Source organism: Geotrypetes seraphini, chromosome 5 (genome assembly GCF_902459505.1).
Source record: "Geotrypetes seraphini chromosome 5, aGeoSer1.1, whole genome shotgun sequence".
Taxonomy (NCBI): Eukaryota; Metazoa; Chordata; class Amphibia; order Gymnophiona; family Dermophiidae; genus Geotrypetes; species Geotrypetes seraphini.
In genome coordinates this window covers 263575033-263601920 of record NC_047088.1, presented here as the reverse complement: position 1 = coordinate 263601920, position 26888 = coordinate 263575033, and the positions used below count along the sequence as shown (strand labels likewise).

General features: G+C 43.1%; 1 protein-coding gene across 1 annotated transcript in view; it reads right to left on the bottom strand.

The window, feature by feature from the left end:
* PLCD4 (phospholipase C delta 4) overlaps positions 1–26888 on the bottom strand; it is a 78373-nt gene that overhangs the window by 18104 nt on the left and 33381 nt on the right. The window contains exons 5-10 of the mRNA XM_033944136.1: positions 24286–24487; positions 23841–23985; positions 21421–21573; positions 17519–17683; positions 15155–15311; positions 11795–11911 (exon numbers count right to left, since the gene is read on the bottom strand). Coding sequence (XP_033800027.1) covers positions 11795–11911; positions 15155–15311; positions 17519–17683; positions 21421–21573; positions 23841–23985; positions 24286–24487 — 939 coding nt within the window. The remainder of the gene's footprint in view (positions 1–11794; positions 11912–15154; positions 15312–17518; positions 17684–21420; positions 21574–23840; positions 23986–24285; positions 24488–26888) is intronic.

Here is a 26888-nt window from a genome sequence, read left to right as displayed (position 1 = left end):
TTTAGCCTTTAGTCACATAACCATATTTATTTCCTAACATTCCATTAATGCATTTTTATCATTTCACCAATCTCTAATTCATTCCCCCAACATTTTATTTCATTCAAGAAAAATTCTATCATAGTCATATATTTAATAAAAAGTATCATTTTCCTATATCTTATATTATCTAATCCATCTTCTCCTATCCTCCTTTTAATATCCAACAGCAAATATCCATCTCTTCATATATTTCTGTTAAAAAAAAACTTTTCAATTTTATAAGTTTTTATCCTCTATTTGTATTTAAACATTTGTATTTCATTTTCAAAATAATTTTTTCCCCCCTTTTTATATTTCCTCTTCTCCAAATTAAATCCAATCTTTTTAAAACTATATTATCACAACATCAATCTTTACATTCCTTCAGCTACCAATAAATTCTTATGTATCTTTCTTTTATATTATTCATTTTCCTTTCCTTTACTTGCATTTAAATATCATATAACTTGTCCTTTCTATCATTAGTCCATTCTGCAATCTTTTCCTTATTGTCCTTTCATTCTTTACTTTCTCCATTTCTGACTTATTAAATAAACTGAACTTTCATATTTATTTCTTATCTCCATCCATCCACTCTTAAAGACTTTTGACTGCCCATTGTCATTCATTTTTTTTTTTTTTTATAATATCCTTTTAGTCTATCAGTCCTGCTTTCTCCTTCTTCACATCTACCGGTATTTATTTTCCTATTCAGTCTTCACTTTTCCTTTTGTGTTAATTTGTCCAGTCCTTTAATCCTTCTTGTTCATTCTTTACTCCAACCATCCATCTATCTTTCAGTCTCCTAAAAGTTCAGTCTAATAACTTCACTTTAATGTTTTTCCAGTCTATCCTTCTTTCTACTTTCTTCTTTACATTCTTTTATTTTCTTTTTCACTTGTTCATTTTTATTTCCTGTTCTTTGTTGCATATTCTTCTTTTTCCAACAAACAAAAGTCCCATAGTTCTTTATATTTAATTTTTTGTTCAATATCCACCAATCCAGTCTTAGTATTTATCCCTTCATTTCAACACCCATTGTGCTAAAATGACATAGGTTCTGATTTTGAAAGAAAGGTCTTTAGTTTTTCCGGGTCAACAAAATACAAAGATTTATCCCCACAAGATACCCTCATTTTTGCTGGGTAATATAACCCATACTTATATCCTTTTTCCTTTAATTGAGATCTCAGCTCAAGGAATTTCTTCCTAATATTTGCTGTATTTTTAGCAAAGTCTGGTAAAAACCATATTTTGGATCCTTTATAGTTTAAGTTTTTATCCTTTTTGGCAGCATTTAAAATTTCTATTGCTTGCTGGTATCTTAACATCTTGAATATTAATGGTCTTGGTCTCCCTTGATTTTCCAGACTCTTTATTGGAATCCTTTGCGCCCGTTCTATTTCCAAAGGCTGTTTGAAATCCAACTGCAATAATCTAGGAATTAAATTTTCTAAAAACTGTATTGCATTTTTCCCTTCCAAATTTTCCTGTATTCCAAAAAGTTTTATATTCTTTCTTCTTCCACGGTTTTCGTAATCTTCCAGCTGTCATTTTTGCATCTTTTTCCTTCACATTCTAAGCTCTCCATTTTAACTTCTAACTCTGTTGTTCTTTTATTAGCTACTTCCATTTGTCTGTGTATATTCAGGATTTCTTCCTTCAGTTCTGCCATATTACTCACAGTCTCTGTCAGCATTTGTTTGATTTGCCTCAGTTCCCCCATAACTTCAGCTTTGCTTAACTCCTCTGATACATCAGCAGGAAGCGGAACCTTACTCGGGGTAATTTGATCCTGCTTCTGCCTTTTCACAGCCCCTCCGGTTTCACTCTTACTCTGTCAGGTGCTCGCCATGCTCCCGCTGTCCTCTCCGATGTTTTCAGCCGAAAACAGTTTAAAAGGAAAATCTTTATTTATTCAACGGTTGCCCAGGTAAGAGGAGCGCTGCGATCACACGACCATTTTGTGTGCGCGCTAAGCCACGCCCCTTCCAGAAAATGTTTGATTAATGCTGTGTCCTATTTCTCGAGAACGAAGGAGCTCATTTATTTGTTGTGTTTTGATAAGTTCTTTATCTTATGTTTGTCTTTTTTTATTATGAATGTGATTATGTAAGCCTTTAAATTAATAAATAAATAGAGTCGATAAAAATAGAGTCGATAAAAATAGAGCAATAAAAATGGCTACGGACCTTTATGTGAAGAAAATCAATAAAAACAAGAGAAAAAGGAAGCCGATATGGTTCTCCAACCTAGTGGCTGAGAAAATAAAGGCGAAAGAGTTGGCGTTCATGAAATATAAAAAAACCCAAGAAGAGGAGAGCAGAAAGGACTACAGGGTGAAACTGAAAGAAGCCAAGAGAGAGATACGTTTGGCGAAGGCACAGGCGGAAGAACAAATGGCTAAAAATATAAAAAAGGGAGATAAAAATTTTTTCAGATAAATTAGTGAAAGGAAGAAGATAAAAAATGGAATTGCTAGGCTAAAAGATGCTGGGAACAAATATGTGGAGAGTGATGAAGATAAAGCAAATGTGCTAAACAAATACTTCTGTTCTGTGTTCACAGAAGAAAATCCTGGAGAAGGACCAAGATTGTCTGGCAAAGTTACACGAGAAAATGGTGTAGATTCTGCGCCGTTCACGGAGGAGGGTGTTTATGAGCAACTTGAAAAACTGAAGGTGGACAAAGTGATGGGACCAGACGGGATCCATCCCAGGATACTAAGGGAGCTCAGAGAGGTTCTGGCGAGTCCTATTAAAGACTTGTTCAACAAATCTCTGGAGACGGGAGTGATTCCTGGGGATTGGAGGAGAGCGGATGTGGTCCCTATTCATAAAAGTGGTCACAGGGATGAAGCAGGAAACTACAGGCCGGTGAGCCTCACTTCAGTTATTGGAAAAATAATGGAAGTGTTGCTGAAAGAAAGGATAGTGTACTTCCTTGAATCTAATGGGTTACAGGATCCGAGGCAACATGGCTTTACAAAAGATAAATCGTGCCAAACGAACCTGATTGAATTTTTTGATTGGGTAACCAGAGAGCTGGATCGAGGACATATGCAAGATGTAATTTACTTGGATTTCAGCAAAGCCTTTGATACAGTTCCTCATAGGAGGCTGTTGAACAAACTTGAAGGGCTGAAGTTAGGACCCAAAGTGGTGAACTGGGTCAGAAACTGGCTGTCGGACAGACGCCAGAGGGTGGTGGTTAATGGAAGTCGCTCGAAGGAAGGAAAGGTGACTAGTGGAGTCCCTCAGGGTTCAGTGCTGGGGCCAATCCTGTTCAATATGTATGTGAGTGACATTGCTGAAGGGTTAGAAGGAAAAGTGTGCCTTTTTGCAGATGATACCAAGATTTGTAACAGAGTAGACACCGAAGAGGGAGTGGAAAATATGAAAAAGGATCTGCAAAAGTTAGAGGAATGGTCTAATGCCTGACAACTAAAATTCAATGCAAAGAAATGCAGAGTAATGCATTTGGGGATTAATAATAGGAAGGAACCGTATATGCTGGGAGGAGAGAAGCTAATATGCATGGACGGGGAGAGGGACTTTGGGGTGATAGTGTCCGAAGATCTAAAGGCGAAAAAACAGTGTGACAAGGCAGTGGCTGCTGCCAGAAGGATGCAGGGCTGTATAAAGAGAGGCGTAGTCAGTAGAAGGAAGAAGGTGTTGATGCCCCTGTACAGGTCATTGGTGAGGCCCCACTTGGAGTATTGTGTTCAGTTTTGGAGACCGTATCTGGCGAAAGACGTAAGAAGACTTGAGGCGGTCCAGAGGAGGGCGACGAAAATGATAGGAGGCTTGCGCCAGAAGACGTATGAGGAGAGACTGGAAGCCCTGAATATGTATACCCTAGAGGAAAGGAGAGACAGGGGAGATATGATTCAGACGTTCAAATACTTGAAGGGTATTAACGTAGAACAAAATCTTTTCCAGAGAAAGGAAAATGGTAAAACCAGAGGACATAATTTGAGGTTGAGGGGTGGTAGATTCAGGGGCAATGTTAGGAAATCCTACTTTACGGAGAGGGTAGTGGATGCCTGGAATGCGCTCCCGAGAGAGGTGGTGGAGAGGAAAACTGTGACTGAGTTCAAAGAAGCGTGGGATGAACACAGAAGATTTAGAATCAGAAAATAATATTAAATATTGAACTAGGCCAGTTAATGGGCAGACTTGCACGGTCTGTGTCTGTGTATGGCCGTTTGGTGGAGGATGGGCTGGGGAGGGCTTCAATGGCTGGGAGGGTGTAGATGGGCTGGAGTAAGTCTTAACAGAGATTTCGGCAGTTGGAACCCAAGCACAGTACCGGGTAAAGCTTTGGATTCTCGCCCAGAAATAGCTAAGAAGAAAAAAAAAAAAATTTAAATTGAATCAGGTTGGGCAGACTGGATGGACCATTCGGGTCTTTATCTGCCGTCATCTACTATGTTACTATGTTACTATGAGTCTGCACTTATAAAAATTGAACACACAAAGATATAATATTAAGGTTATTCTATTCTAAGGCCATAGAAAGAACAGCGATTGGTCCCTGGACAAAATGCCACTCTGAGCAATGGTTGCTTTTGGCATCTCCTTCCATTTAGCTTTCCTCCATCCTTGTAGAGATCTATAGCGAGACCACACTTTGAGTACTGAGTGCAGATACAGAGGACAGAGATGATGGAATGGTTCAAGAGATGAAAGGACAGCTGATGGGACATATGATAAAAATCTATACAATCATAAGAGGGTTAGAACGGTACACCGTCAGTAGCGCACAGGACAATAGCGCCCCGACAAATCCGCTGACAAATGCGCGCACTGACAAGTCACACATGAAGGGAGTGGGATTTTCGGGGCACAACTATAAGTGTAATGGGGGGGGTTGCGGCAATGTTTAAATTCAGAGTCCCATGACGAGAGCATGAGTGTAGGGGGGGTCCGTTCCCCCCCTACACACACACACCCTCAATGAAAGCGCAAATACCTCCCTCCAAACCCCCCCCCCCCCCGAGAGCAGAAAGTGAAGGTTTTAGGGTGGCCCAAATTCGTCCTGCGTGCAAATGTCGGGGCAGAATTGTCGGCGCCCCAATGTCCTTCGCGCATTTGACAGGTCACCGGTTAGAACAGATGTTCAGCCTTTCAAATACAGGTACAAGATCCTTTATCTGAAATTCTGAAAACCGAAATTTGACATGAGCCAGAAGTAGTCCATTTCCTGAGACCAACGCAGGTGCATGCTTTTCTCCTGATCTCTGCGCAATTCAGGTGGAAAGTGAGAAGCAGAAAAGGTCAGAGGACTGATTTAACATTATCATGACGAAAACCAAAGGACTTCGTACCTGGAGTAACTAAGATTTAGAGGACACTTCATGAAAGGAGGATGGCACCTTTTCTAGAATCTGGGCTTCTTTCTCTGCAATGCCACAGGGCTCTTCTATTTCTCCTACGCTATTTAATATCTTTATGAGTATTCTGCAAAAAGTACGTTTGCCAGCTGAAGTTTCCATGATGACATTTTTTAAAATTAATTCTGTTAAGTTCAAATAAGGAGGACATTTCAGCTAAGATCTAATCTAATTCTTAGTCTTATATAGCGAGTCATCTCCTAAAAACAGGAGCTTGATTCAGTTTACATAATTAGATCACAAAGAAAGATCACTGATTGCACGATTAGAATTGGAGATTGGGCTTCTGCTAATATGTTGAAAGTCAATGCAAGTAAGACGATGGTTCTTTGCTTTCTGTTCCTTCATTTCTTACTCTACAATCAGGATAAAACATAGATTCTTCTCTTACATTTGAAGATCAAATTTCTCTTTTATGGAGGAAGATGGGCCGCTGCAGTAACGGCCCCGAAGCCCATAGAGATTTAAAGGGTTTCGGGGCTGTTGCTTTGTATAACAGGCCCTTAGTGAAATTGGGGTTTTTTGAACATCATTTTGCATTGTTGGTTCAGATGTTGGTGTTGCCTCAACTTGATTACTGCAATTCTGTATATTTGATCAAAACTGATCAAAACCTTCCGCTCAGAATCATTTTTGGTCTTATAAGATATGAAAGTGTTACATTAGTGTATAAGAATCTTCATTGGTTATCAGTTGAGAGGCTCACCCAGAGGTTGTGAGATCAAATCCCAGTACTGCTCCTTGTGACCCTGAGCAAGTCACTTAATCCTCCGGTGCCCACCGCTTGAATGTCAACTTTGAAATGCCAAAGCCACAAAAAGGCAGCATACAAATCCCCATTCCCTTTCCCTTTCATCAAGCCCAGTATCCTGTTTGCAACAGTGGCCAACCCAGGTCCCAAGTCCCTGGCAGAAACCCAAAGAGTAGCAACATTCCAGAGCTGAGATTGTGATGTCATAATGCCTCATTCCACCAATGCCTAAGAGCCAACCTAAGCAGTGATGTCACAATGGCTCACATAAGAACATAAGAGTTGCCATATTGGGACATACCCAAGGTCCATCAAGCCCAGTATCCTGTTTCCAACAGTGGCCAACCCAGGTCCCAAGTACCTGGCAGAAACCCAAAAAGTAGCAACATTCCATAGCTGAGATTGTGAGGTCATAATGCTTCATTCCACCAATGCCTCATCAGTGATGTCACAATGGCTCGACTGACCTATACTCAACTCACATAAGAACATAAGAGTTACCATATTGGGACAGACTGAAGGTGCGGCTCACTGGTTGAGCTGCTGCTGCCTCTCTACCCAGAGGTTGTGAGATCAAATCCTGGTGCTGCGCCTTGTGACCCTGGGCAAGTCACTTAATCCTCTAGTGCCCACCACTTTGAAATGCCAAAGCCACATAAAGGCAGGATACAAGACCCCATTCCCTTTCCCACGCATGGTTCGTTGCATATTACAGACTGACTCTTCAGATGATCTGATTTTGCTTTTTTTCTCATTTGCATTATTCTTTCACCAGATTATGTGGTACTTTATTACTAACTTTCCACCGATTAATAATAATAATAGCTTTATTTATATCCCATCGTGCCTTTTCAGTTCAAGATAGTGTATAACAAGAGGTGCTGTCAGGAGAACAGCGAAGTAGCATCAGTTACATTTGGGAAGGGGAAGAAGTCAGTTATAAGGCGGAGCGGTAAAGGGTGGGAGGAAGGAGCATGAAAGACGCAATAGGTGTTGAGCAGATTTCAAGGAACAGATAAATTTGTCGAATAAGTGGGTTTTTAGTGATTTTCTGAATGAATGGTATGTTAGTAAGTTCAGGATTGCCCAACAGTCCGCTCCCGCAGCGGCCCCTAGGTCAAGACCAGTGCTCCAAATGAGTCCAGTCTCACCAGTTCAGCAGGAACTTGTCCAACTTTGTCTTGAAACCCTGGAGGGTGTTTTCCCCTATAACAGACTCCGGAAGAGCGTTCCAGTTTTCTAGCACTCTCTGTTCCAGAGTCATGCTTGAAAGGACAATGTTGGGCGAAGGAAAAGTTCTGCTTGAGAAGTGGAGTTTGTCCTGTAGGGTGAGGTGCCGAAAAGAGTCTTGAAGCAGAGGCAACCGAATTTGAAGATTAATCTGGCCTCGACAGGTAGCCAGTGAAGTTTCTTGTAGTATGGGGTGATGTGGTCGGATTTTTTCAAACTAAAGATTAGTCGAATGGCCGTGTTCTGGATAAGTCTCCGTTTTTCATGGGTTTTTTGTGCGATCCAAGGTAGGTAATGTTGCAGATTACAGCAGTACGGTTATAAATGACAGCTCAGCTCCCCTTTTGCTTACGCTGCTACTATAATTTGGAGTAATCTATCTGTTCACATTAGGATTGATATTAATTACTTACGGTTTCATAAACATTTAAAACTTTTTTGTATGATTTGTTGTAATATTCATGTTATGATGATATTTGTATTCTTCTGCAGATTTTATGGCTTCTTTGGATGTAAATCGCCTTGAACCTTTTTGGTATAGTGCGATTAATAAATTGGGTATTAGATTAGATAAAACTAACTGGTAACAAACATAGAATAAATTTAAAAAAATTTCAGCCACCACATAGTTAAGCTGTAGAATCTGTTGCCAAAAGACGAGATCGAGGTTAAAGGTAGAACTGGTGTTAGAAAGAGATTAAGACATGGGAATGGCCTGGACTAGCTACTCTTAGAGACATGACGGTGGACTCAATGGGCCACCAGTCTGACCAGCTTGGCACATCTTATGTTCTTTTTTTTATTAATTCTTTATTCATTTTTTAATCTTACATCAAGTGTACAAATAATAAAACATTTGAAATTAAATACATCACTTGAATTTCTTTCTAGTATAACATCAAATACATAAATTTATTCCCTTCCCACCCACCCTTTCCATAATATTTAATCAAAAATATACAACTATAAAATATTCTTTCCTATTGATTAAACCTTCAGTAAACTTTAGACCACCCCCTCCCCCCATTTGCAAATATACTTTCACTAGAAAATGGTGTCTATTCATTGCAGTAAGTTGTCAATGGCCCCCAGATCTTTTTAAATTTATTATAATTCCCTTTTTGTATAGCAATTATGCTTTCCATTTTATAAATGTGACACAACAAATTCCACCAGAAAATATAATTTAATCTACTGCAGTTTTTCCAATTTCTTGTGATATGTTGAATGGTGACCCCTGTCATAATCAATAAAAGTTTATTGTTGTTTGATGAAATCTGACTTTTTGTTCTCATTGACGTACCGAATAGAATCGTATCATATGATAATGCTACATGATTCTCCAATAAACAATTAATTTGGGACCAGATTAATTTCCAAAAGGCCATGATACAGGGACAAAAGTATATTAAATGATCTAGAGTCCCTGCTCCCAGATTACAATGCCAGCATCTATTAGACTTAGAGCTATCCAACTTCTGTAATCTAACTGGGGTCCAAAATGCTCTATGTAACAAAAAGAACCAAGTTTGTCTCATAGATGCAGAAATGTGATGCTTAATCTCAATGCTCCAAATGTCTCTGAGGCCAGTCTTTGGTTTTTTAGTTATAAATCAACACATCTTATGTTCTTATCGTATCACCCCCTCTGTGGGGCAAATAGGCTCATTCATGAATGTTCAAGAATGCCACAGTGCAAGAGGGAGGACTGATCATATTTGTGGTGAAGCAGAGGGACTGTGACCTGCCTCCGGATTTCCCATGGCTCTTTGCCTGACGACGCTGGAGAACAGTGCAAGAGGAATTTAGCATTCTGGGTTATTATGTATTTCTGTTCCCCTACAACTGGATCTAAGTTCTAACCCCTGAAGAGACTGACTACTATTTATTATTTCTATAGCGCAGAAAGGCGTACGCAGCACTGTACATTTTAACATACAATAGACAGTCCCTGCTCAGAAGAGCTTACAATCTAATTTAGACAGGACATTTCAGGGTTGGGGAAGTTATAGTGGGTCTAGGTATCTGACAGCAGTGAGTGGGAGTGGAAAGCAGTTTCAAAAGAGTGGAGCAAATATAAAAATTAAATGTATTTATTTTAAAACATGCGGCGGCAGCGTGTGATCTAAACAGTATAGTTATATGGTGAGAGTTATACACCAGGATGCTTAGGAAAAATATAATAAACTCTTTTGCACTATTGCGTAAACTTTTACTTCAGAGAAAACGACCTCTTATGCCTTTCCCAAGGAACTTGAAGGTTACCTGGCTCGGGGTTATCTTGCCTGACGGAACTTTAAGGCCATCTGATTTGTTAGTGGCTGGAGACCATCTTGCCCTCATTACACTTCTTCCTCGCGATTTGCGGGTTTAGGATTTGCGACTTCGGTTATTCGCAAGTTTCTAAACCCTCCCAGACCTCTCGACACCATACCTGGCGGTCTAGCAGTGAAGCGGGGCAGGAACGCTCTTCCTAAGCTCCTGCCCCGTACAGAGCCGTCAACAAAAATGGCTGCCATGAGTTCCCGCTGTAGTCTCATGAGACCACGGGAACTCACAGCAGTCATTTTTGTGGGAGGAGTGTAGGAAGAGTGCTCCTGTCCTGCATCACCGCTAGACCACCAGGTAAGGTGTTGAGAGGTCCGGGAGGCAGGAGGGAGGCAGGGTGGGTCAGAGTTAGCCCTAAAAGTTATTTGCATTTTTTCCAATATTTGCAGGCCGGCTCTGCCCCTAACCCCTGCAAATTTTGAGGGAGAAGTGTATTTTCCCAGCCAAGGAGTTCATGATGCAATACCAGTCATGTGAGCCATAAGCTGCTCTTGCTAACCCAGGGCGGGCCTCTGTTCTCTCTGCTCTAAGGTACAGTCTGTCAAATCAGGGCAGGTGGATGTTAAGCTCTGTATGGCATAATCAAGAAGGGTATTACAACCAGAACGAAAGAAATTATCTTGCCATTGTATCGGGCGATGGTGCGTCCACTTCTGGAGTACTGCGTCCAATATTGGTCGCCGTACCTTAAGAAGGATATGGCGTTACTCGAGAGGGTTCAGAGGAGAGCGACGTGTCTGATAAAATGGATGGAGAACCTTTCATTCGCTGAGAGATTGGAGAACCTGGGTCTCTTTTCCCTGGAGAAGAAGAGACTTATAAGATCATGAAGGGCATAGAGAGAGTAGAGAGGGACAGATTCTTCTAACTTTCAAAGAATAAAAGAACAAGAGGGCATTCGGAAAAGTTGAAAGGGAAAAGATTCAAAACGAATGCTAGGAAGTTCTTTTTTACCCAACGTGTGGTGGACACCTGGAATGCGCTTCCAGAGGTTTTAATAGGGCAGAGTACAGTACTGGGGGTTTAAGAAAGGATTGGACAATTTCCTGCTGGAAAAGGGGATAGAAGGGTATAGATAGAGGATTACTGCACAGGTCCTGGACCTGTTGGGCCGCCGCGTGAGTGGACTGCTGGGAACGATGGACCTCAGGTCTGACCCAGCGGAGGCATTGCTTATGTTCTTATGGGAGAGGAGGAGATAGTGGATGCTGCGGATGGACCATTTGGCCTTTATCTGCCATCATGTTTCTAGGTTTCTATAACCATAAAGCTCTATGACATCACAATGCAGGTGTAAAGAGCCTTAGCCTATAGGAAGAGGAGATGCAAATGTTAAGAGCCTTAGCTAATAGGGAGAGGAGGAGATAGTGGATGCTCTGGATGGGCCATTTGGCCTTTATCTGCCATCATGTTTCTCTGTTTCTATAACCATAAAGTTCTATGACCTCACAATGCAGGTGCAAAGAGCCTTAGCCTATAGGAAGAGGAGATGCAAATGTTAAGAGCTTTAGCCAATGTGCTTCCAGAGGGCATAATAGGGCAGAGTACGGTACTGGGGGTTCAAGAAAGGATTGGACAATTTCCTGCTGGAAAAGGGGATAGAGGGGTATAGATAGAGGATTACTGCACAGGTCCTGGACCTGTTGGGCCGCCGCGTGAGCGGACTGATGGGCACGATGGACCTCGGGTCTGACCCAGCGGAGGCATTGCTTATGTTCTTATGTAAGCTCTATGCAGGAGTTTTGCCCCTCCATTGCCTACCAATTCCTAGCACCTGATCTTAACCATCGTTAATTACGTGGCCAGGCGGGAGAAGCCATTGAGTCAATCCTGCAGCTCATCAATCTTCCCCCCTTCAGAAGAATTTTTTCCTTTAGTTCTGGTAAGAACAGAGAGGAGAGGCTGAATCATCCCTTTAGCACCCTGCGGTACATCTGTTCACCTTATGTCACACCCTAGAGTACGCTGAGCGTGTCCTTTTCAGCCTGGTTTGTCATGTGTCCATTTACTTATTCTGGGTACCTTGGCGCTCTGTGTACAGGGTTTCATTGCCAATCCCCACCACATACCTATCTGACAGCCCATGTTCCACATCTCCTGGGGGTTGAAGTTAGAGGAATCAGTTCTCAGCCCACTGGGGTAGATCCGGCTCAGCTGGTAGGCACTATGACAAACATATTCTGAGCCTGGGAACAGAAGGAGAGAGAGAGACACATAGTGAGTGGGGGAAGCAGCAGAATGCAAAACTGGAGTAAATATGTGAGAACATAAGAGTTTATGAAAAACACCTAAAGATATTCAGATATCATAAATGATATCAGAAATCTATGAAGGCTGGTTACTACCACGGAGAAAAAGACCTCAGTGTTCCATGGAAATCAATCCAAGAAACCACTATGGCAAAAACTAAGTTGTCATAGAAAAACACATCCCTGGTCATAAAAAAACTCCCGTGAGTTGTTCTTATATTGATAGAATACTTCAAAATAAAGCAGTGCAGAAAAAGTGGCTGAAAAGAGCTCTCCAGGACAAGCAGCAGTCAAAGGAAGAGGACCATGCTTAGGAGATATTCCCCTGAAGCAGCGAATTGGCGAAACAGGGCCTGTCGGGAATAATGATAATGAGATGAACTTATAAAATCTACTGAAAACTGAACCGGGATTAACCACGGAGCAGTGGAAGTCTAGTTTATCAGAAGACGTATTGAGATAAGTGCAGGTTTTTTGTATGCTTGATCCTGTTGGAATAGAGTTATTTTGAAGTATTCTATCAATATAAGAACAACCCACGGAGTTTTTTATGACCCCCCCCACACACACACACAACCTGTGGTTTGGACTATTCTTAGTTGGATGGGGACCTAAGTACAATATCCAGTTTTCCTTGTCAGCCCATCTATACCAAATCGGTTGTCCCCTCTCTCTGTTTAAATCAAATCCATCTGAACAGTACCAGACACATTGCTCATAGCAGCAGTGCCCGTTCCTTCTTATTGGACTATCCTTCCTAACTAGTGGAATAGCTTAAAAAATTAAGGTAGAGAAAGACCATGTGGCCTATCTCGTCTTCCTAACCATGCCATCGACTATACTTACTCTCCCTGAGAAATCCAAGGTGTTTGTGAGCTGGGGAAGTGGGTTCAGTTCCCACTCTGGGCAAGTCACTTAACCCTAGGGCAGGGGTAGGCAATTCCGGTCCTCGAGAGCTGGAGCCAGGTCAGGTTTTCAGGATATCCACAATGAATATGTATGAGATGGATTTGCATGCACTGCCTCCTTGAGATGCAAATCTATCTCATGCATATTTATTGTGGATATCCTGAAAACCTGACCTGGCTCCAGATCTTGAGGACTGGAATTGCCTACCCCTGCCCTAGGGTTACCAAATATCTGGGAAAGCCCGGACATGTCCTCTTTTTAGAGGACTATCCAGGTGCCCAGACGGACTTTCCAAAACCCGGCAGTGTGTCCGGGTTTTGGAAAGCTCTGACCACATCTGGAGGGCCTCTGAGCATGCGCAGGTGACGTTACACACATCCACGCATGCTCCAGACCCTCCAGACGCGGCTGGAGCTCGTAGGGCAGGGGTGTCAAAGTCCCTTCTTAAGGGCCGCAATCCAGTCGTGTTTTCCCCAATGAATATGCATGAGATCTATTTATATGCACTGCTTCATTGTATGCTAATAGATCTCATGCATATTCATTGGGGATTGCGGCCCTCGAGGAGGGACTTTGACACCTCTGTCATAGAGGAAGAAAAGAGGAGGTTTTGTGGGGCGGAACTGGGTGTGGCTGGAGGCGGGGCTAGAGCTGAACAGGGCGGGCCGGAGATGGAACAGGGGCAGAGCCATGTGTCTAGGGTTTTGCGGACCAAAATCTAGTATCCCTATTTATCCCTCCATTGCTCCAGATACAAAATAAGCAACTATCATGCCCTTATACCAGCAAGTAGCGCATGCCAAGTGCCAAGCCACTTATAGGAATAGAACGGTACCAGAACTAAAGTGCGCTGGACATTGGTGCGCCGACATTTGCGCCCAGGACTAATGCGTGCTGCTGTTTCTGCCGGTTTCAGGCCTTCAGGTTTGTGCCCTGAGGGGGAGTGTTGGGGGAAACCCCCCCCCCAGTACACTTAAAAGTCCTGGAGTTCCCGTTGGGGAGATTTTAGGGGGACCCCCCCCACCACTACACTGAAATCTCCCTGATAACTCCCGAAGAAAGGAGAACGGGAGTTTTCAGTGTGTGTGGGGTTCCCCCCCCCCTACGGGAGCACCAGGACTTCTAAGTGTATTGGGGGGGTCCACCTACACCCTCCCTCAGAGTGCAAACCTGAAGGCCTGAAACCAGCAGAAGAGGCGGTGCACAACTGTGCATTAGTCCTGTGTAGAAATGTCGCTGCGGGATTGTCGGCGCGCCAACGTCCGGCACGCTTTTGACGGGTTACCAATAAAACGGGTGGCTTGGCCACATAGCATGCGATGCTCAGTAGCGCAGATTTGCAAAAGGACCTGTTTCTGTAAATTGCTTTGATTGTAACCACGTAAAATCAGGAGATCAGGTTTGTTTCCCTCCAATTGTATCACGTTTAGACAGAATGGGAAATATTTTCGATTGGGCCAAATGCTGAGTGGCCGACAGGATCGAGCGCATCAGCCGCATTTCCTCTTCTGTCTGCATGACTATATTTTTAGGATAATATCTTGTAAATAGCTTTCTTGACCTGGTGTTTCTAACGTAATAAGCTAAACTAAATAAAACTTAGCTCTGGTGATGCATTTCTACTATTTCTCCGCTGTACATTTAACATTCAATAGACAGTCCCTGCTCAGAAGAGCTTCCAATCTAATTTGGACAGACAGGACATCTCGGTGAGTTTCTGGCATCTGACAGTGAGTGGGTGGCTGGGTAGAGTTACCAGATTTTCCCAAATGAAAATCCGGCCCCGTGGTCACGCTCCCAGTTCTGCCCCATTCCGCCTGTGTCATGCCCTGTTCCACCCCCAGCCCCGCCCCCAGATGGCATCCACGCATGTCAGATGCGACACAATGAAGTCACCCTCACATGCGCATGACGTCACTGCGTTGCATCCGCGGATGCCCATTCCCGACGCGATTTTGACAGGAAGCTTTTCAAAACCCGGACAAAGTGCCGGGTTTTGAAAAGCCATCCGGACCCCCGGACATGTCCTCAAGAAGGAGGAAATCCAGACATCTCGTAACCCTGTGGGTGGCTGCACCTCATTCCTGTCCTGCAGCGCTCCCTGCTGTTGTAGAAACATGACAGAAGATAAAGGCCCAATGGCCCATCTAGTTTACCCTCCCCTCACACACACCTGCGTAATGCACTTCAGCACTTCCTACTATTCCAATAGTGAGTCTGCCCTACCCCCCACCCCCGAAGCACTGCAAGCTATGCCTCTGCAAAACATACCTAGCTCCTTCAGAAGTTTTCTGGCCTTGTATTCAGTGAATGAGGACATTTCATAGACTTTAGCTTGGCTCCTTGGCTGTTTGACACTCTGGAAGGGAACGCTTTTACAGTAGATGATAAGGTCGGACAGCTCTTTGGACAGGTGTTGCTTGGATTTCTTGAAAAAAAATGAATAAACAGAAATTAAAGATTATGAAAATGCAAAGTGCAAACAGATGGAGGTTCCATCAAAGTGCAGAGAGCAAAGGGGCTAAAAATAGCAGAGAAGACTCCAGCAAAATGCAGAGTAAACGGGCATGGTATTAAAAAAGTGTCCTCCCATTTCATGAATCAGACTTTTAATCCTATCATTATGTAGGTACAATATAAATACAACTTCTTGCATCCCGCAGTTTTCCACATGGACTTAATGCAGCTCACAGCAAGAGGATTTTACATTAATGACTACAATATCCCGCAAATATCGACATGGAATCATTGCGGCTTACAGCAAGCTGAATTACATTTGTGATAGAGGGTTATTGCTAGGCGAGATCAGTATTGCCATGTCATTTTAAGGATGACAGTCTATAGGATGAAGAGAGCGTCTAGAGATAAACGATAGATAAGGATGGAGACGGAGTCCACAAACAGCGCTTAGTAGTTCCCGTAGATCTGAGCACATTCTTCCTGATACGGAGGCTCTGTAGTACCTCTAGGGAACTTTGTGCTGATTAATTGCACTGTTAACTTTAATGACTGAACACTGCTATGTATTATGTCATATTTTTAGGATAATGATGCTGCTATAACCAGAGTAATAAAGTGTTCAGATGTAATTCCACTGAAACAGTCTGTAGCAAATTGGTAAGATCCATATCATAAGAACATAAGAATTGCCGCTGCTGGGTCAGATCAGTGGTCCATCGGGCACAGCAGTCTGCTCACTCGGTGGCCCTCTGGTCAAAGACCAGTGCCCTAACTGAGACTAGCCTTACCTGCGTACGTTCTGGTTCAGCAGGAACTTGTCTAACTTTGTCTAGAATCCCTGGAGGGTGTTTTCCCCTATAACAGCCTCCAGAAGAGCATTCCAGTTTTCTACCACTCTCTGGGTGAATAGGAACTCTCAGAGTCAATAGGAACATAAGAATAGCCTTACTGGGTCAGACCAATGGTCCATCAAGCCCAGTAGCCCGTTCTCACGGTGGCCAATCCAGGTCCCTAGTAGCAACATTCCATGCAGAATCTCAAAGAATAGCAAGATTCCGGAATCCCAGAGAGTAACAAGATTCTAGAATCCCAAGGAGTAGCAACATTCCATACAGAATCTTAAAGAATAGTAAGATTCCAGAATCCCAGAGAGAAACAAGATTCCATACAGAGTCTCAAAGAATAGCAAGATTCCAGAATCCCAGAGAGTAACAAGATTCCACAACCCCAAAGAGTAGCAACATTCCATGCAGAATCTCCAAGAATAGCAAGATTCCAGAATCCTAGAGAGTAACAAGATTCTAGAACCCCCAAAGAGTAACAACATTCCATGCAGAATCTCCAAGAATAGCAAGATTCCAGAATCCCAGAGAGTAACAAGATTCTAGAACTCCAAAGAGTAGCAACATTCCATGCAGAATCTCAAAGAATAGCGATTCCAGAATCCCAGAGAGTAACAAGATTCTAGGACCCCAAAGAGTAGCAACATTCCATGCAGAATCTCAAAGATTAGCAAGATTCCAGAATCCCAGAGAGTAACAAGATTCTAGAATCCCAAAGAAAAGCAACATTCCATGCTACCAATCCAGGGCAAGCAGTGGCTTGCCTCCATGTCTTTCTCAAAAACAGACTATGGACTTTTCTTCACGGAAATTGTCCAAACCTTTTTTAAAACCAGGACCTAAGGGGAAACATGGAGGCACTGCAAACCCCCACCCTTCACAGCTTGCCTCTGTGTCTTCAGTGAAAATCCTAGTCAGTACCTGAGAGATTTTCACTGGATTAAAGATACTTATAAGATCATGAAGGGCATAGAGAGAGTAGAGAGGGACAGATTCTTCAAACTTTCAAAAAATAAAAGAACAAGAGGGCATTCGGAGAAGTTGAAAGGGGACAGATTCAATACAAATGCCAGGAAGTTCTTCTTTACCCAACGTGTGGTGGACACCTGGAATGCGCTTCCAGAGGGCGTAATAGGGCAGAGTACGGTACTGGGGTTCAAGAAAGGATTGGACAATTTTCTGCTGGAAAGGGGGATAGAAGGGTATAAATAGAGGATCACTGCACAAGTCCTGGACCTGTTGGGCTCCCGCATGAGCGGGCTACTGGGCACGATGGACCTCAGGTCTGACCCAGCAGAGGCATTGCTTATGTTCTTATGTATACAGTCATTACCTTCTCCTTCCTCTTTTCCTCATTTCTGAAGGTTTCCTCTTCAAATTCTGTTCCATCCTCATCTTCCGAATCCTCCCCTGTGTAGGCGTCATCCAATTGGCCATTCAGGCAATCCTCCAGGTCATCAATCTTCTTCCCCTTCAAGAGGATTTTTCCTTTTAACTCCTGTGGGAACACAGAGAAGCTAAGGAGAAATGGCCTAAAGAGAACATCTACCCCAGTGGCCTTCCCCTCAGCTCTTGCAGGAATAGGGTGAAGGATCAATGAGGAACATCTGGCCAAGGATACACTTGGGGGAAAGATGCTGGGCTTGAATAGGGATGAATATTTTTTATCTTAACCTCTATTTAAAATATTTTATTGTAAACCGGCCAGATACTTGTTGATGGTCGGTATATTAAAAGTCAATAAACTTGAAACTTGAAACAGATGTTTCTGGTAGGGTAGCTGTTGGTGCCATGGATAGAGGAAGTCTTAAATGAGCAGTCCTCTTTCCTAGAAGTAGCATTAGAGAGAAAGAGTCGGTTCTTTCTTGCCTTGCTACACTGATGGGATTTGTAGCATTCAAGTACCTGAGGGTTTGTTTGGGGGGTTGGAACTCCTGTAGAAAAGAAAGACAGCATGGTCAATATTCAAAGCGATTTAAACAGCCAGAAACAGCTCTTGACCATTTAAATCACTTGTCCGGGACTAACCAGACATTGACTGGGAAAATGCCTGGTTAGTGCCAGCTATAGGGGGGGGGGGGGGGGCAGGGGGGCGTTCCCAGGGCAGAGACGGCACTTGGCTGGTTACTATATCCACATGTAAGCAGATAGAATAACTGCATAAATAGGACCCCAAACGACACAGTCCTATCTTCATATATGCAGTTCACCATAGCTGCTTAAGTGCTAAATATCACACTTAAATGGCTTTAAGGCGTGCTAACCAATTTATGACACACTAAATGCTAAACCTTAGCATTTAACATGTGCTAAATTGATTAGTGCGCCTTAGTATAAGGACCCTTTCTTGAGATTTATTAACCGCCTTTTGAAGGTGATGTACATCAGATACAATTTAACATAAAACTTTCCATTTTATTAAGAACATAACAATAGGTAAACAGACCAAATACGAGGAATCTTCAAAAGGTTTCTGCACTTTTATTTTTTTTTAACACTATTTATTAATTATCTCAAAAGCAAATTACATCACTTTTCCACATAATCACCCTGTTTTGCAATACATTTTTCCCAGCGTCCTACTAACACGCCCTCTCACCACTTCTCCCGCCCCCGCCCCAACCATTTCCCGTGAAAATATGAAACACAGAAACATGACGGCAGATAAAAGCCAAATGGCCCATCCAGTCTGTCCATCCACAGCATCCACTATCTCCTCCTCTCCCTATTGGCTAAGGCTCTTTACACCTGCATTGTGATGTCACAGAACTTAATGGTTATAGAAACATGACGGCAGATAAAGACCAAATGGCCCATCCGCAGCATCCACTATCACCTCCTCTCCCCATTGGCTAAGGCTCTTAGCATTTGCATATCCTCTTCCTATAAGCTAAGGATCTTTACACCTGCATTGTGATGTCACAGAACTTAATGGTTATAGAAACATGACGGCAGATAAAGGACAAATGGCCCATCCGCAGCAACCACTATCTCTCTCTCTCCGAGAGATCCCACATGCCTATCCCAGGCCCTCTTGAATTCAGACACATTCTTTGTCTCCACCACCTCTTCTAGGAGACTATTCCACGCATCTACCACCCTTTCTGTAAAAAAAGTATTTCCTCAGATTACTCCTGAGCTTGTCACCTCATAACTTCATCCTCTGTCCTCTCATTCTAGAGCTTCCTTTCAAATGAAAGAGATTTGCCTCATGCACATTTACATTACGCCCCCAAACTTTTTGAAGAACCCTCGTAGAAACATAAATACAATGAATGAGGTAGAGTTAAAATCAGTAAATTGGAAACTTAATAATAAAGCTACCATGAAGCAGATTCAAAAATATACTTATTAACAGAAATGAAATTCATATACGAGAGATATAATACAAACTAAAATGGAGACATTATACTTATGAATCATCTAATAAGCTAATCATCTAAGTTGGTTTTCACTGCCTCAGACATCACCCAGCATCGAATTTCTGGCCATAATGCCAGCAGCTGTAGCAAAATGCTGAGCGCTGCCAGCGAGACTGAAATATGAGACCCTGAATTGCTGGGCACGATGCCAAGCTTTGTCCAGTGGCCAAACCAATGGTCTAATGGCAGAGGGAGATCTTGCAGACACACGCATATGTAGCCTTGCATGAACTCTGAAAGCAGTACATGGGGATGTGTCTGTGCAGAAGGAGCTGTGTTAGGACGGCCATAGGTGGTGGCGTAGCCCCTCTCTGCCCTCTTCTTCACGCCTCTGCCACTAGCGCCAACTCTTTAATTCTCCCAGCGCCAGCAGCATTACGAACTCCCTGCCCGCATTGTGTCGGCTCTCCCTATGGCGTCATTTCCTAGGTGCGGGACCCGGAAGGGACATCAGAGAGAGCCGACACTGATGCGAGCAGCAAGTTCATGATACTGCACATGCCAGGAAAATTAAAGAGGTACGAGGGAAGGGGAACATAACAGGGGGGGGTCTGAAAGGAGCGGAGGGAGGGAGCGAAGAGGAGGATGGATGCCGGCGCCCCTACCAAGAAAGCGCTCGGATCTGAAAAAGGGGTGTAAGGCTAGGAAGGACATGGGCAGATCAGCGGTGTTCCCTATAAATGCGTGCAATGTTACAGAATTAGGGGAATCTGCGTGCCAGGATTTATACCTGGTTTCATTGGTAACCTGTAAAAAACGCGAATGACAAATGCGCGCATGGCAGCTACGCGTGCAACAAATGCCCACAGAAGAAAAGAGTGTGATACTTGTGAAAGAGCTATTACGGCGCATGCGTCAAATGAGCATATACACGCACATCGCTGGCTATGGACACACGTGACATGTGTACGTTACATACACACATTACGTACGTACCAATAAAAGCGCGAGCTTGCAACCGCCATGTTTTACTGCTACAGGTATCGTTTGTGCCAGAAATTCTACTGTTGCAGGTATAGCCATATCATAATATATAAATGCAATAAAAATTAAATTAAAAAACAATTACAAAGAAATTACATTAAATTAAATTACAAATAAAATATATATAAATGCAGCCATATCATAATATCGTAAATTCTGCTGTTGCAGGTATTGCTTATACTAGGTGCGCATTCAACGGTGTACCGGTTTCATTTGGGGTAGGGTTACCAGATTTTGCCTGGAAAAAAAGAGGAGGTGTGGCCCACCCCATTCCGCCTTGGCCCCGTTCCCGTTCCGCCCTAGCCATGTCCCGTTCCGCCCCCAACCCCAGCCCCACACAACCCTCATCTCTAAGGAGCCACATCTGGAGGGCGTCTGCGCACGCGTGGATGTGACTCGGTGACGTCAAAAGCATGCGCACATGCATGTGATGTCACTGCATCACATGCGCGGATGCCCTTCCAAACGCAGCCCTGATCTCAACACTTTTCAAAACCCGGACAAAGTGCCAGGTTTTGAAAAGCCATCTGGACAGTCCCCTAAAAAGATGAGATGCCCGGATAAATCCGTACGTCTGGTAAGCCTAATTTGGGGTAAATCTTCACTCCCTAAGTTGGGCCTCTCCTGTCTTTTCAGTTTTGCTTTTATTAATTGCTGCAAACCACCTTGACCTGGTAAAGCCAGGTGGTATATCAAATGTTAATAAACAATGGGGACGGAATGAGGAGCTCAGAAGTAGCACCACAGACAGAGTTTCACCGAGAAAGCCGCCAAGAGAAACCCAGGGAGAGGCTTAGCTGCACGCAAGCGCTGCCGTCCCTGCACTCACCTCTGGAGAAGGCAGCTGGGTCGGGACGAGACCATCCACGGTAGCAGAGAGCAGCTTGTCTCCCAGAATGGCTTTCAGGTGCTGGGCCATGGTGTCCTGCTGTTCCGGGCTGCAGTGGTTCTCAATGGATATGATTAAAGGGAACTCCGAGACCTGTAATGAGAAGGGTCAGGGAATGACCGGAGGTCTCCATTTTCACTGCCTCCATCCCAGAGGGAGTCAAATCGCTCTCACTGTGGTATTTATTTTATTTGTACATCACTTTCTGGAATACAAGACATTGCGGACAAATGAAAAGGAATATACAGATGTCACTTCAGTACGTAGACAGGAGGGATGGAGGTGACAGGAATGAATGCAACACTCGTATATAGGAAAATAATTCAGCCCATATAAAGGATTGCTGCTATTGTTACTATTTTTATATAGCGCTACTGGACTTACGCAGCGCTGTACATCAAAACACAGAAGAGACAGTCCCTGCTCACAAGAGCTTACAATCTAGTCAAGGATCACCGTTAATGAGCATCACAGTACCTCTGCTTCTGTCTAGCTCTGGGCATTGTGTCCGCACCTCCTCCTCCAAATCACATCCAGCCGCCGTCCAGTACCTTCTCCCGAGGTCTTTGGATTTAATTCAAAATTGATATACCACAGGATACAAACAGCAGAATATATAATCCAAACCATAACTCTAACAAATAAATGCAAGATAACACAACATGGCCTAGTTAAAATGATTTATATCCTAAAAACCACTTATAAATATTATCCACTGGTGAAATAGTCAGTTTGATCTGATTCTTATGGAAAACCTCAGGTTAGAAGGGCTAAACCAGGTCCCTGGAGAACATTGCCGAAGATTTAGGCCCCTGTTTGGGGTTCTTTGTCACCTCAAACCTTCATAAATTACGGAGATTACTTATGAAATATACTTCTCCTCCATATTCACTGTGATAGGGGATTAACTAAACCGCAGATAACTTTTTCATATAACCGTGAATAACATGGTGGGAGACCTGGCCTGTTCCTGAACGAGAGGCAAACACGGTGAAGAAAGTGCCGGGAATCAGCAATTTTCTCTGTAAACACTTTGAATCAGTGATTTCTCTATGCAAGCTGATGTAGTTTGGGGGGAGGAGCCAGCAAGCTAAAAAACGTGAATAATCGAAACCGCGAATACGGAGGGAGAAGCGTAGATACATATACCGGTACTTCATATGCACCACGGGAGGAGAGGGGCTCAGTTTAGCATATGAAACCAGCAGATAAAATCATGGGGTTCAGGAGGAGGTTTAAGAGAACCCACTGCCCCCTGAAGCCCATTTATGGGAGAAGGGGAATTCTTAGAAAAGAGAGAGGGAAAAGGTGGTTAAAAATTTGGATTTTAAACTGTGTGTTGTTGATACCAATACATAGAAAACAAAAACTTCTTTGCTCAAAATAATCCCTAAAGCATATTAATTCACTTTCCTATTTAAAAGCTATTGCTGAAATTGCAGACTTGTACAGTATACAAGAATGTCATAAAAAAATGAAGCACAAAACACTCAAATGTTTTCCTGAAAGTAATGAGATTCCTTTTAGATCCCTTCCAGAAGCTTCTTCCAGTTCTGCAGTTGGTTTTAGTAGAACATTGATTCCCAGTCAGGGTTGGGGTTGGGATTCAAAATACTGCTTGGATAAGGTGTATTAAGTAGTTTCCAATGAAGTACTCAAGCATTTTCCTTATCTATCCAGGTGAGCTCACGGTCTATCTAATGTACCTGGGACAGTGGAGGATTGAGTGACTAGCCCAGGGTCATGAGGAGCAGTGTGGGATTTGAACTCACAACCTCAGGGTGCTAAGGCTTTAGCTCTAACCAGCACAACCCCTGAGGGATGAAAGACCCAGTCTCTGCACATTTACCCCTAGATTTGATAAAGGTCACTCAAAGTTAGTCGTCCAAAATTAAGTGCAGAGGCATTGGACTAGCAAATGAGTCTGGAGTTGGCCATAGAGGAGAGACTTACCTTATGAGTGGAGTTCCCGGGGCAGAGTATAGGGAGAGAGGAGAGATACTGAGAAGCAGCAGAGCGAATACATAAGAGGAGTATACAGAGACGGATAGAGAGCCAATGAAGTGACTTGAGGAGGGGTAATGTGGGCATAGCGACAATGGCGGAATATGAGATGTGCAGAAGAGTTCTGGGACTTCAGGATAGTCCAGAGGGGTCACATTCTCTGCTTTTATATTCCAGCTGACACAGCTGGAAACTCTACTGACCAGCCAAAGCAGATCTAGAGATCTAGAGAGACCAGGAAAGTGTCTACACCAGCTGCAAGTCCAGTGCCTGTAGCAACCTCAAAACCTACAAGTCTCTTCCAGCTTGGCAGCCATACCAATTAGACAGCAGCCCTGCTTGGCATTTGCACCCACCTGGAAGGCATACTTATTGATAGTTGCGACAACATCCTTGAAGAAGATCTTGGAGGTGAAGGTATGGCCATGATACACAACAGGTTCGTTGCTAGGCCCGTCCCAGCAGTCCACCTCCACACACCGGCACCCTCGTTTCAAGGCCCTAAGGAGGGGTACACACCATTAATCAGTTTTCTCTGCTATAATTTCATTCACAACAAACTGCCACTTCAAAGCACCCAGTAAGCCCAATTACCACCATACCCATGGACACCACCCTCAAGTAACAAAACCTGCCTTCACCACATGCCACACTGCAAGACCTAAACCATCTGCCATTCACTGTGCCCATGCATACCATCGGGAACCACCTAAACCATCCACACCCACACTACACCATACCTACGCATGCTGCTTTGCAAGGCCTCCCTGGTTACGAGCACTGTGCCCATCCCACAGTCACCTGATGTAACCCTCAATGCTGCTTTGGCCACGCAGTTGGTCTTCTATCAGGTAAGTGTTGTGTGAGGAGGAGATGAAATAATGGCAGAGGGGCTGGGTCATGTCCTGAAAGAGCTTTCTGTGTTCAGTGTTGAAGATGGAGCCCTCTGGGGAGCAGAGGTATATGAGGAACCCATCGATGCTCATTGCGTGCAGCGTCTGGGCTAGGAGAGAAGGAGAAACAGAACGTCAGCTCCAGAAAGAAGAGCTTAGCAGGAAAACAAAAGTCAGGTACACTCCAAGATGGACATGAAACATTACTAAACTAGATTCTCTGAATTATCTGTGGACTGTAACATCCTTTATTGAGTCAATGTAAGACTTATCAAAGGGGCTATAGTGTGCGAGCCTCCAAGACAACAAGGGATCCCTCTTTCTAGTGGGCTCAGAAGTCCACAAACTGTATTCAGAGATACAGCCAATATATTCAAAATAAAATGTATTAAACTATTGCAAATGGAGAATCCATTGGTAAGTAATATACCCCCAACTCCTATCGGCCTCTGATAACTTCTTACTCAACTATTCAGCCTCTTTGAGTCTCTACTGGCTCAAACCTGATCCCCAGAGACCTCCAGCACAGAGGAGGGACTTTCCACTGGTCTCTACTGGTTTGTATTATACCAGTGGGAAGGGAATTTGACTGGTCTCTGCTGGTATTATTGATAGGAACAACTACAAGAAATTTAAAGAAATTACAAACTCCACAGAATGTGGCAATAAAACATATCACTGGAAGGAGCAAACAAGATCACATAATCCCACTTTTGATAGATGAACATTGGTTGCCGATATATTATCAGGTTCAGCTCAAGTTGATTTTAATTGGTTTTAAAGTTTTGAACACTGGAGTACCAGTTGAAACCATACTGCCAATCTAGATCTTTGCGTTCCTGTCAAGCTCATTTTGGGGGGAAGCTCCAAATTTACATGATGCAAGATTGGAAAGACAGCTTTTGTATGTGAGACCAGGAACGTCAGACAGATAGGGACAAATGACTGAGTACCTGAATTTAAACCACTTGGACAGTTCATAGGCGGTATATAAGCTTTATGGAATTTATTTCCTTTTTTTGTTAAAAATTGAAATCTCTTTACCTAGATTTAAAAAGTCCCTTAACCCTTTCAGGACCATAAGGATCGTAGGCCAATTTTTGTGGTTTTGACAACATTTTTATGGTAAAAAGGGCTTGCAGATGCCAAAAAATTGATTTTTTTTGTGAAATATCATTATTTTTATTTAAAAAAATCACACTTCTGGCTTATGGACAGTGTGGCAAGTGAATCTTCTCGTCAATCTAGCAACGACGCTAATGAATGAATGTCGGAACCAGTTTGTTTACATAAAGGCAGTATCCTATGGAATCCGTACATATCAAATTTAGAACTGTAGACTATCCCAATCAAAATTGATAGGATTTTAAAGTTATGGGACAAATATGTCCCTTGGTCCTGAAAGGGTTAAAGCCGATGGTGTCTTTTTTGGGTGTGACTATGAGGAGGCTTTAGGGATGGAGATCTTTTCTATGTTATTTAGATTTTTAAAAATATTTTTATTGTAAACCACTTGATTTACTTGTAAATGAGGCAGCGGTATATCAAATCAATGAAACCTGTAACCTGTAGCTCCTAAGTCTTTGCTTTGCATTGTATCATCTGCGTATGCTGAGGAAAGTTAGACATCTTTTCCATCAACAACATTTTTCCATTCTGGTTCAGTCGATTATTTTATCACATCTTGAAAAAAAAATTGTCTTTCTAGATTACAATTGATCCAGTATATCCCCAGATTTTGAAAAGGTTGCAAAAAGAACCGAACAAAAGACCCGGCGTGGATAACTAAAGAAGTGAAGAAAGCAATAGCAGATAAGAAAAAATCATTCCGGGTGTGGAAAAAGGACAAAACCGGGGAAAACTGGAAAGAGCACAGGAAGCATCAAAAAGAATGTCACCGATTGGTTAGAAGAGCAAAAAGAGAATACGAAGAGAGGTTAGCCAGGGAAGCACAAAATTTCAAACCGTTCTTCAGATTTGTTAAAGGGAAGCAGCCGGCAAGGGAGGAGGTGGGATTGCTGGATGAAGGAGACAGGAAGGGAGTGGTGAAGGAGAAAAAAGAAGTGGCGGATAGACTAAACATGTTCTTTACGTCAGTATTTACAAGAAAGGACACATCCAACGTGCCGGAACCTGAAGAAATCTTCAGAGGAGATCAAGCGGAAAAATTAACATCCATGATGTACTCAAGCAGATAGATAGACTAAAAACTAACAAATCCCTGGGCCCTGACGGAATCCACCCTAGAGTATTGAAAGAACTAAAGGAGGAAATAGCGGAACTACTACAGCAGGTTTGTAATCTATCCCTGAAAACAGGCGTCATACCAGAGGATTGGAAGATAGTTAATGTTACGCCCATCTTTAAAAAAAAAGGATCGAGAGGTGACCTGGGGAACTACAGACCGGTAAGTCTGACTTCGGTTCCGGGGAAGATGGCAGAAGCACTGATAAAAGATAGCATCGAAGAGCATCTAGAAAGAAATAAACTGATGAAAACGAGCCAACACAG